This window comes from Haliotis rufescens, unplaced genomic scaffold (genome assembly GCF_023055435.1).
Source record: "Haliotis rufescens isolate VD_foot unplaced genomic scaffold, xgHalRufe1.0.p SCAF_17, whole genome shotgun sequence".
In the NCBI taxonomy this organism is placed as follows: domain Eukaryota; kingdom Metazoa; phylum Mollusca; class Gastropoda; order Lepetellida; family Haliotidae; genus Haliotis; species Haliotis rufescens.
Window position 1 is genome coordinate 8,781,323 of NW_025963857.1, and position 12,279 is coordinate 8,793,601.

General features: G+C 39.6%; 1 protein-coding gene across 1 annotated transcript in view; it reads right to left on the reverse strand.

Moving 5' to 3' along the window:
* LOC124132832 (E3 ubiquitin-protein ligase Midline-1-like) overlaps positions 1 to 11,791 on the reverse strand; it is a 53,918-nt gene extending 42,127 nt beyond the window's left edge. The window contains exons 1-2 of the mRNA XM_046497086.2: positions 11,682 to 11,791; positions 5,739 to 5,837 (exon numbers count right to left, since the gene is read on the reverse strand). Coding sequence (XP_046353042.1) covers positions 5,739 to 5,796 — 58 coding nt within the window. The 5' untranslated portion in view covers positions 5,797 to 5,837; positions 11,682 to 11,791. The remainder of the gene's footprint in view (positions 1 to 5,738; positions 5,838 to 11,681) is intronic.
* Between the last annotated feature and the right edge of the window lie 488 nt (positions 11,792 to 12,279).

A 12,279-nucleotide genomic window follows, 5' to 3' on the forward strand; every position in this document is an offset into this window, starting at 1 on the left:
CTTATTACTGTCATAAATAAACTTGAGATTGAGGAAATCAATGGGATTACTGCTATAAACCAGGGGTCCTTTATTGCTGCTGTGCATGCAACAACGGGCTTGTATTTAATAACAAGCAATGCTTGATGGAGCTCTGGAATTAGCGCCAGAAAATTATATGTCCTGCAGATTCACAACTGTTTAACGTTTTCATTTAGAAACAAGTTTGATGTTTGTAAGGGGTAAATATAATGAAAAAAATGATTGTGATTTTGTTGAGAATATCAGTTTCCCTAGATACATTGAATTAATCCCCAGAGTAGGCAACAGAAGGCATCTTCTATGCTGTTACTAATCTTACTAATAAGTTGTGGACACGGTAATCAAACGGAAGAGCAGACAGAAAAGCCACATAATGCGATTAAAAAATCCAAGGCGGAAGTAGGCAGACTGCTCACAGTCCTTATCCTGGGAATTGCGCAGTGCGAAAACCCCGGAACCCGTTTTAACCCCAGTGGCGAATTGTTTTGTGCCGGTGATGATTTAGGCTTTCATTTTTTATCATCTTGAATATGTTATTTCCATTTTTCATTAAATCATTAAAATCTGCGATGTTGCTGTGGTCAGAATACTTGACCTTTAGCATTCTCCAAAACACAACATGCATTCATGATGTTAACAAGGAAAGGGAGTTTGTGACAAACTTGGGTGGTAAATCGAGTGTTTGGAAGTCTTTTGGCTATGTTAAAGAAAATAAAACTCATCTAAAATGATACACTGAAAACTATTTATATTTATCGCAATAGTTGCTTGCAATATCAATAGTTATCGCAATAGTTTCTTTCAATATCAATAGTAATCGTCTGAGATGCATATTGAGCACTTTAAGGTATTTACATATACATAACAACCTCTGAGATGCATATTGAGCACTTTAAAGTATTTACATATATATCAGGCCACAAAGTTAAAAAAAATTCAAAGGAGCCACTTGGCTCCTAAATCTTTTTTTCAAGGAGCCAAATAGAATTTCAAGGAGCCAAGGCAAAATGTAAGGAGCCAAAAGTAATGACTTGTAATTTAACTGAGCTTCTGCATAACAAAACACAAAAAAATCCATTAGTTTGAATAATCAGTTTTATATCATGAACAACAACTGTTGTTGAAGCTTTTGAGTTTTTCAGACAAACAAGCTTTAGAACATTGTGTCAGTAACATCATCTGACAGTTTACCAGTGCCAGTTGCAGGTTTTGGTTCATCGAACGTGTCGACAGACGATGAAACTTCCGTGTCAGCTTCAAAGCATTCTGTATTTTCTTGAGTATACTGCGCATTATCTTAAAAAAAAACCCACAGCTGTGTAGAAGGGGGTGCGCATTATACACGAAATAATGAGTTTTGATGTTTTTCCCCCATGGAAAGACATTACCGTGAGCACGTAACACCGGAAATACCATGTCAACAAATCCATACTGAAGTATGCAAATTAATCATGTAATTACACTGTCTGACTATAAAAAGTGTTCTTTGTATATCTGGACTTATGTTTGTAACTTATTTCATTAATTTTATTCAAAATTACTTTTAATATTGTTTTAATTAATTTCAGCGAGATCGTGTGTGAAGCGATCGGAAGATCGCACAACTCACCGTTATTGACAGAAACCACGGTCAGATTACCGCTATTGACGCCTTGAAACGAACTTTAGTTGACAGAGAATGGATACATATGTCATAAATGCCATACTTTGACACGTTAAAAGTCATATTTGTTTTGGGAGTAGTGCACTTTACCGGGCGCACTTTTTCAGATCCAATTAGCGCTGTGGGGGCTCGAACGCGCTTCGCCGGCTCACCGGCTCTGCTAATTAATGCGTTAATTAGCCTACGCTCTACCACTGGACCACAGGCGCTATCACATGTAATCAGTGCTCGTTTAACAGGTCATCAGAATCCCCATTGACATGCATGCGTAATTCAGTAAACAATGAATTGCGCATGCGTGTGACGTCACTGCCCGCTCTCCAATTCATCTTTTCTTGAAACCACACCCGCAATTGTTTATGTCAACATGACCGACCAATGGGATTAACTGGATTAACGTTTGAAAAGGTAAGAATTTATGGCTAACCCTTGCCCAAACCCACTGACCCTAATGACCGAAAAGGGGTTTTGGATCGTAAAGACGTGTAAGTTTCCCTAAGACCGAAAACGGGTGTTGGATCGTAAAGACGTGTAAGTTTCCCTAAGACCGAAAAACGGGTGTTGGATCGTAAAAAGTTGTGTAAGTTTCCCTAAGACCTAGAACGGGTGTTTGATCGTAAAGATGTGTAAGTTTCCCTAAGACCGAGAACGGGTGTTTGTTTGTAAAGATGCGTAAGTTTCCCTAAGACCGAAAACGGGTGTTGGATCGTGAAGCGAGAGTCACCAGAGCGTGAGGCACGGTAACGGTATAACGAGACAGCGGTGGCACTATAGCGCGGTAATTGAGCGGATGGTAGAGCTCGGGCTGCGCCCGGTAAACTGCATTGTTGCCTTTGTTTTTGTTGGACGATTCTATGTCAACATGTAATTCCCGCGATCACGTGCGCGGGAGCCTTGACGGTGATTGGTCAGACTGGTTCCATGTAAAACCATGTAATACCCGGGTATTGCAATCAGCTGCTTCGCTTTGGGTTATTATTATTTCAAATATGTTTAGCAAAAGCTGCATCTAAATTAACAAGATATTGGAATATATTATTCCTGATAAAAAAATAGTTTCAGGTACAATTTTTGCCGATCCTTGCATTAAAACCCTGTAAAGTTATATCATTGGGTGTGTCTTGACTGAATCACCGGTAAATTCCAAGAAAATGTGTGTACAGCTGATTGCTGTGTCCGGCTTAGTTTACGAGAAGATACACATGGTATATCCTGGATATAAATCAATGCCTAGCAGAACAAAAAATACCATTTAAACGGTAAATCAACATGTCTGGTGATTTTTTTCTCTCAAATCTCGAATTTGTACTAACCAAGTTTCTCATCACCCGTTCGTTTGCCGGACTTCGCTAAATGGGTAGATATATCTACGGTGTAATTTTTTTTCTGCGCTTGGAAGATCTATTCGAATTTTTTTCCCAAAAAAAATTCTGAATCCGCTAGAGAGGGGTGTGCACTATACTTAAGAAAATACGGTATACATCATTTGCCGACTGACAACGATTTGTTGTTGTTTTGACTTGCGCAAATATGGAAAAATACTTCGTGTTTTTGAACGGCGAAACGACCGCCACAGCTGTCACCTGGGCGGATGTCGTACAGCGCATGCGTGGGTACTAAACTCTTGACATCGCTAGTGCATTACTTAATAACGGAAAGTGCTTCCTTCATTCCAGGTATGGAGCTTCATATCGAAAGCGAAAACAGTACACATGGCCTAGCAGTGATCTAGTCAATGTTATTATGTTCTGATATCGATTTTTTCCACTGAAGGTACCGCTCTTATATTAAAAACGATCTTTTTTAATATCTAATGACAAGAGATATTTAGTTGCCAAACTTAATTAAAGACAAGGAGCCAGTTGGCGGCTGACATGAAAATACCAGTCGCAAAATACAAAACTAGATCGCCATGGCGACCAATTTAGACGCAACTTTGTGGCCTGTATATACATAACAACCTCTGAGATGCATATTGAGCACTTGAAGGTATTTACATATATATATATAACACTGACCCTGCTGATGTATGTACATATCAGCCACTCCAATATGTTTACAAAGCATCAATCAACAGACACATATCTGGTGTCAGGTTGTATTTGACACTGAACTGAAAACATTTTTATAGCATATTTACAAACAGCTACTAGAGCTACATGATTTATAACATGTAATACATACATGTACTGACAAAGTAGAGTATTAGCTGAAGTCGACATTGTAAAGTAGTTCCATAAAACTAAAGATTATTACTGTCTCACTACTTGTGAACATGGTGAAAGGAGAAACATATTAATATATTTTACAAATATTTAAACGTGTTGAATGTATGATTTGTTTTGGCTGGTTTATCATGTTTATTCCACTGCCCACATAACCAATGACAGCAGTCATTTTCTATTCTGTTGATCAGTGAGAGAGGGTAGGTTTTTTCCTGCCACAATATTACAAATACTCATTAATACAGCTATATTACAACTATATCACAGTAAACCAATGGCTGACAGCATGAGCAAGGACCTCATTTGTCTGCTCTTGAAACTCAGTAGTAAGAGGTCTTTCAGGCCTATTCTAATCAGATTTTGAAATTTACTTAAGTTTGCAAGCTTTAGCCACTGATTTGTGCTGAGGACAAGTTAAAACGCAATGGTGGTAGCCCGCATTGACTAGAATCATTTAAGGGCTATAACTCTGAACCAGTTCTCACTGCTTCAATTTAAGGACTAGCTACAAACTCTGAGGACTACTCTTATAAGGTTTTACAATCGTCCAATGGACCATGTGTACTAGTCTTAATATTTTCTTCAAAATTGTAAAGCTGCAGTTTCTAAATCCTTACAAGGGACATTATCATCAAAATCAGTGGTACCTGCTTATCCAGACCCCAGGAACCTTGCCTACTGGAAGATAATTATTTGAAACAAAATACACACTTAACATAAAATGCTTCTTTCTGGATACGGACAGTGAACTTCGATCACCAACAGTGTAAAAACTCAGACTATTGTGTCCCACTTGCCAGACAGCGACTATCACTTGACGATGTTTGTTTTCACCATCATCATTTGCAAAACATCAAAGAGCCCGGTGTCACGTGATGTTAATTAGTCACGTCTTCATCGATAGTTGGGCAGTCTTTGTCATGTGACATTGAGGTAGAGTTTGGGAAGGGGAGGTAATCATGGTCAGTTCGGATATAGGAAAACTCGTTTATCCTGAAAATATTTGAGAAAACACAAGTATCGGGATAAGTGATGTTTGACTGTACTTCAGCCCGGGTGATGGTCGATTGTATTGTGAAGAAGACCTTAAAGTATTAGCAATGAGGAGACAAGGAAAATGATTGTCTGACTGTTTGTTTTTTTTAATGCTGAAGCAATATTCCAGCAATATTCCAGCCATAGGACAGTGGCCAGTGTTTGAAAAACAGTCGGGCAGGTCTCCCATAAATGTTGCCTGTCCATCTTCAAAGTTGCCCGCCCACATTCAGACATTATCAATATTGAGAAATCGTGAAAAATGAGAAAAATCGCATCTGGATTCATTTGAAATAACGCAAACAATTACTTGAATCTACGAGCAGCTAGTTTAAAACTGAATACGTAAGTAGTCTTAAAATTACCTGCCAGATAGTCAGGCAGGTGGAGCAAAAGTTCATGCAGCCCGACAGAAAAGTTAAGTGCTACGGGCAGGCCGGCAGGCAGTTATTTTGGTCAGTGACAGTGGCCTGTAAATAATTGAGCATGTACCAGATATCCATTGACTGAGTGAGTGAGTATGGTTTTACGCCGCTTTTAGCAATATTCCAGCAATATCACGGTTGGGTACACCAGAAATGGGCTTCACACACTGTACCTATGTCGGGATTCAAACCCGGGTCTTCGACGTGACGAGCAAACGCTTTAACCACTAGGCTACCCGACAGCCCCCTATCCATTGATTGACATTATGATCAGAATCCCATGGTTTCAGGGCAACAATGTAGACAAGCACAGTCTGTTAGGGATTAACATGGAAACTTCAGGACAGGTAGTATGAATAATTGACCTACCTGCCGATGCAGCCTTGGGGTGGAACGGCCTTGGCCTTGGCCTTGAGGACTCCGACATGTTGATGTCTAGATGCCTACCACAGTGTAGCTGTCAATCATCTGTCAATCAAATGTTGAGTATTAAGCAAAGAAAAGTAGTGCTTGTTTCACCATGTTTACAGGAGTGTGTAGTGAGGTCGGTTTAACACTGCTTTTAACAGTATTCCAGTTATATCACAGTGTGTCAGCTTAATGTGGGCGGAAAGCCCAAAGTGATGCAGGTCTCAGACGTTTACCACTTCGGTGAAACCCACGAGCATGGGTATGGTGCTGACAAACCTAGAAACATACTTTGGGCAAACCGGGATTCCAATCTCATTAAAATCAGATCTCTTAGTTCTTGCTACCGTTAAACAAAGATCTGTGGACATCCCTTACGGGTCACGTCAGAACGACCTTTAAACCAACCAATCAGAGCTTGGCTGACCAGATCAAGAAAGTGACAGTCGGAGTGTGTTTTCTGATCATGCAACCTCGAAATATTTAACAGAGGGAATTCCGAACGACAGTTACAGGTTTTATGATTATATCCATACAATCTAGGCATTCTATAACATAAAAGCCATTCCAGAATGTTCTTTTGATCAGTTATAAAAAAATTTAATTGAGAATACGTCCAAATATATTTCGAAGCGCAGTCGCCAGTTTGAAACTAGTGTCGTAAAGCTCAAGAAAGCTGGCTTCTGATTGGCTAATGTCAGTTTCTTGTCAGTCATTTCATTTGTCAGTCAAAGTTTGCGAAAGGTCGTTCTGACGTGACCCGTAATGGGATGTCCTCAGATCTTTGCTTAGCGGTAGCGAAAACTAAGATCTGATTTTAATGAGATTGACCAGGATTCGAAACTCACAATCATAGGTTTCTTGCATGCCCAATGGAGGCAACTCTGCACAGCGAATTGCGATGTCTTAGACGACTAGGCCACCCATGCCCCCTATGTTTACAGGAAAACCTGTTCGATAATGACTGTACTAGAGCTTAGTATTTCTAAAGCAAGAGGAGAACATCACAGTTTGTAATTTTCAAAATTACTTCTGTAATACGACACGATACAATGCATGGCAGTGTAAGGATAATGCAGGGTACCATGCCAGAGCTGCTTTTAGCAATATTACAGCAATATCTGGGGACACCAGAAATGGGCTTCACACGTTGTATCCATGTGGGGAATTGAACTGGGCCTTTGGTGTGATGGGCAAACGCATTAACCACTAGGCTACCCCACTTCCCCTGACCCCACCAGAAAGTAAAGTGCAATATACATGATTATCATATCTCCATGTCAGAATGATGAGATCTGATTGGTCCATGTGATCTTGATAAAAGTGTGTATCCCGCCTTGGGGGGAATAAATTTCTCAGTGGGGAATAAATCCCTATTTCCCTGCTTCAAGCAAAAAGCTGCACACTTTTCCTGAGTCAATGGAAGTCACGTGACATAGGTGCACGCTAACCTCAGCTCAATCGAACAGCTGTTTTCTATCAATTTTGAATTTGTTTGAATTATTTTACAATTTCACATTAAAACATTGTCGATAAGATAAATTCATTGTCCTCGGGGTACATGGGGTTTTATGCCCTTGGCTCGTGGCACACATAAAACCCCATGTACACCTCATGATCCTGCTACAACTGATATTATCAGTGTTTGAAATTAACATAAATCTGCTGGGACAAGTGACATTTCCTTGCAGACCACTGTTTTATCATTAGCATGATGAGGCAGATGGCTGTTCTGTAGCAGGTAATGTTCACAGAACGGTGAAAATAAGATCCTCATCAAAATAGTTCTAATTAACTTGTCATAAATGTTATATATGATAAGATTTACGACTGATAGAGGTCAGGGGAGTGAGTATGCTTGCCCTGACAAGGTTTAATAACACTTCTAATGGGCCATTTGCCCTTCCTAGCAAGTTTGATGTAACTTCCTCAAGCAGCCTCTTCATTTCTCTGCTTCCTCAAAATTAATTACACTTACAAGTACAAATCTAGCAGTTAACGGTTACCGCATTCACTGTAATAAGCACCCTGTGCACTTAGAAAATTGACAAAGGGGGTGTCTATTAATTAAACACAACAAATTTAATTTGTTTGAACAGATCAAGTGGCGGTGAACAAACTAAGTTCAAACGTTGATGAAACTAAAACATTTTAGATAATCATAATAGTTACCATGGTTACATGGCAATATTTATACTCATTCTACACTGCTGTTTTCTGTGAATAAACATCAGAAATGCACACCAGAAAATATGGACTGTCATGTAAATTTTCAATCTTAGAAGAGGCACTTATAGAGTTTACTTACAGATTGGTTTAGAAGTTGGTCAGGGGCACTTGTTGGAATGGGGTGCCTTATATGGTGAATATGGTACTCTAATTACCATTGATTACATGGTTCACTCTAGGAATTTTCTGACATGGGCTCTGTAAGTGAAAATTTCAAATATTCCAGAGGCACGCCCACACTTGCCCATGCAGCACAATGTTATAATGACCCATTGTATTTAATAAAAAAAAATTAATTTACAGGCTAAAAGCACCAGGCCCCGCCCTAGAAATATCCCTGTAAGTACCAGGAGATACATTCTCAGTTACACCATGTACACATAGGCACCAACTGTGATAACTATGTCCAATCAATGACTGCAACATCACCCACTGTGAAGCAAGGGGTCAACTGAGGTAAGGCATCTGCGCACACATAATGAGGCTGTGAATTGGGAAAGGCTGCTAGTGTCCATGTTTTTATCAAATTAAGAGTGTGTTGCCATGGTTGTTGTGCATGTATTTTGTGGAGTTATATAGGCAGAAGGGATACTGGATGATGCTGGACAATACTGAAAGATATTAATCATTGTAATCATTTTTTATCCAATTATAATTTTTTGCTTGGTTTTGTTTACTCTTAAACCTTCACCATGTTCACTTAGCTATATTCTAGCTACATGATGATGGGCTGTAAATAATCGAGTCCGGACAAGACAATCAACATGATCAAGTGATAGATCGTGAACATTGATTTACATAATTGGTATACAATGACATGCATGAACCAAGTCAGCAAGTCTGACCACCCAATCCACCCACCATGCCTGTGTGCAATTTTAACCCAGATGTTTACAGGGGATCGATCAATTATATAGGTGAGTGAGTGAGTGGATTTTGATTAATTTCCCCTGTATTTTAGACATGTGAGAAGTTATATCATGGCACATGTGGTAGGATAGCCAGAAGTGATGCAGGTATTTGGCGTTTATAAGTTTGGAGAAACCTATGGGCACAGTGAGTGAGTGAGTGAGTGAGTGAGTGAGTGAGTGAGTGAGTGAGTGAGTGAGTGAGTGAGTGAGTGAGTGAGTGAGTGAGTGAGTGAGTGAGTGAGTGAGTGAGTGAGTGAGTGAGTGAGTATGGTTTTATGCTGCTCTTAGCAATATTCCAGCAATATCATGGCCGGGGACTGCAGACATGAGTTTGACACATTGTACCCATGAAGGGAATTGAACTTGGGTCTTTGGTGTGATGAGCTAATGTTTTAATCACTAGGCTACCCCACCGCCCCCCTGAGCACAGGTGGGTTCTTGGCAGGCCTATGGGATGCACCACTGCACCGCCCAATTCGGCGCCTTAGACAACTGGGTGACCTTCCCCTTTAACTAAGTGGATTTGACAGGAGTATGAAATAAATAATCCATGAATGATTATTACAGGAAATAGGTCCATAGAAAATATATATGGTACAAACAGTCCTATATATATCAGCAAGAGAGTTCAGAATGAGTTATCACTGATCACTGGTTGTGAGCAAATATCACCAAGTCTTATGGACTGTTCCGTTATGCATGTTCTGATACATATCTTTTAGAATTAGTATGAGAGTTTGATTTGAAATATGAATACCGTATTCAACGTAACAACCACCCAGGGCGCTCTCAAAATTAGAAATAGGGGGCTCTTATTAGAACATTATTTTGGTGAAGAAAAACCCAGAGTTGAAAGATCGTAAATTTCATGGTTTATGCTGACAGCCCGAAATGTTTATATACGACAGATATATTTTTCCAGGATTTAACTGCCCATAATTAAGGGTTCATATAACACTGGAGTGCGTATTATACACAAATAAATAAGTCTTGTGTCCATTGATCAATCGGAAGGGGTGCTAATTGGTATTGTTCACTAGCCAATATATGAGCAAATATCGCTGTGGGCACTTTAATTTAAGCAGGGTGCTTATTACCGGTACGTCTAATTCCACAGATGCAAATATTGTTTGATTGCATATTGAAGCTGAATATGTTTACATGTAGTTATTTAAATTTTCAATATAAAAAAGTGCATAAAATAACATTTTTCTCCACACTTGATTTTAGATACTTACAATAAATAACCAGCATCAGTACAGGGAAACTGACCAATCATTAAGGCGCATTCATTATGATGGTAATACTCTGAATAATTATAGGATATTTTCAAACATGAAACTACTGTCACTTCAAAGAATAATGGTCTAGCTGTCAACTTGTCAGCAGTATCACAGCCTCATCACAGCCTGTAAATAATCCAGCCTGGACACGGCAAACCACTGCAACTGTTTGTTTGTTGTTTAGCGCAACACACAGCAATATTCCACCTATATGATGGAGGTCTGTAAATAATCAGGTCTAGACCTGAAAATCCAGTGATTGACATCACGAGCATTGATCAACGCAAATGGGATATGATGACATGCATTGATCAAGCCAGCAAGCCTGACCCCGATAGTCGCCTCTTACGACAAGCATGGATTGCTGAAAACCTTCACGGGTCCCACATAAGCAATGATCCAAATCATTGTGAAATGATGACACACATTCGACAAAGTCCCCAAGCCGGACCACTGATGCTTGACCTTTAAGTAGGGCCTTATGGGATGAAATAACAAGGATGTAACCACACGTGGAAGTTACTGTTTTCATGGAAAATCTGGAAAAAAATCACAATGCAAAAAAGAAGTGAATGCGGTTGATTGAAAAGAGCAAACAGAGATTCTTTTCAATCACCACAATCACTTCCTTATCACTATGCGAGTTTTTCATCTTCATGAATGATTTCCCACCAATTACTAAATTAGAGACTATAATACTTCCTTCATGGTGTGGAATATGGAGGCTGTTGACACCGAGGCTAATGTCTCACTGTTTGTGGTTCAACCACCAGACGATGTTGTAAATTGTCTACTATATTGTTTTACGCCGCTTTTAACAATATTCCAGTGATATCACGGCAGGGGACACCAGAAATGGGCTTCACAAACCACTAGGCTACCCCACGGCCTGTCTACTAGATGCGGTGTAGTTTGCTGAATTAAGCAAATTTCTTGTTTAAGAAATGTGATCTTGAAGTGACATCATACTCCACCACAGATGAGATGCGCCAAGGTAAAAAGTAGGTTATGGTTTAATAAAACTTTAAAAAAATTACAAAAGGTTTTCCTTAGCAACAAATCCTCATAGGAACAAGTATTAAACGAGGTGTTTCAACGCTGTGGAAGATATAGGTCGAGAAGATACAGACAGCATCTCATTCACTTGTCTCGCCAGTAGTGCTACACCACTAGGTCTAGATCTAGCGAACTCGGGACCTGCTCGTACTCAGGCCAAATACATTTCTTAACAAATCGAATCAAGTCTCTTAATTCAACCTTGGCCATGTACTACTGACAAGGTGTGTTTCGAGTGTCGGCTGCTGTCTGTTCAAGCACGCTTGCCACCGTATTGTTTATTCTTCCTGTCAAAACATTTCCCTTCAATGTGGTCAAGCTGATGTGCGGCCATAACGACTGCGATGCTCTCGATATATTGTCATGCACAAACCAAACAGGATCTTAATTTCGTTTTTGAAACAAATAACTATGAAACCACTTACCTTGCAGTCAACGTCCAAAATGTCATTTTCTTCATCTAAATCCACAGATGCACTGCAAAAGCGGGCAAAGCTAGGCCCACCTGTGATTCACTTCCGCTCTCACATACGCTGTTCGTTTAGTAATCCAGTTTGGGTTTGGTCACGTGGTTGATCCGAGCAGGTGCGACACGCCCCTTTAAACCCCAGCATCGATCGCTGTACCACAAATCATTCATATTGAACCTTGTTACACAGAAAACTGTCAAGCGCTTCATCAAAATAATGGTCTTAATTATCATTCAATTGATTAACCATTGCCTATCGCCGAACAACAAACATTCTTTGAAGCACCATCGCGAAGTAAAACATGTAAATCAATATACAAGGCTGCATGCATTGAGAAGATGAAAGCTAGGGCTATCGTGATATAAAACTAATAAGAAAATAGCCTGGGGTGTGTTTTCTGTCTTCGAACTGTCCTACATGTAAATGTAATTATAAAGTCATGCAATGCAATTATTGTCAGGCAATTTGTCGCGTCATGTAACTTTCCTGTGATGACATATATTTGTATATCCCACATTCCGGCACATTGTTTCTTATATACATTTTCTAAACA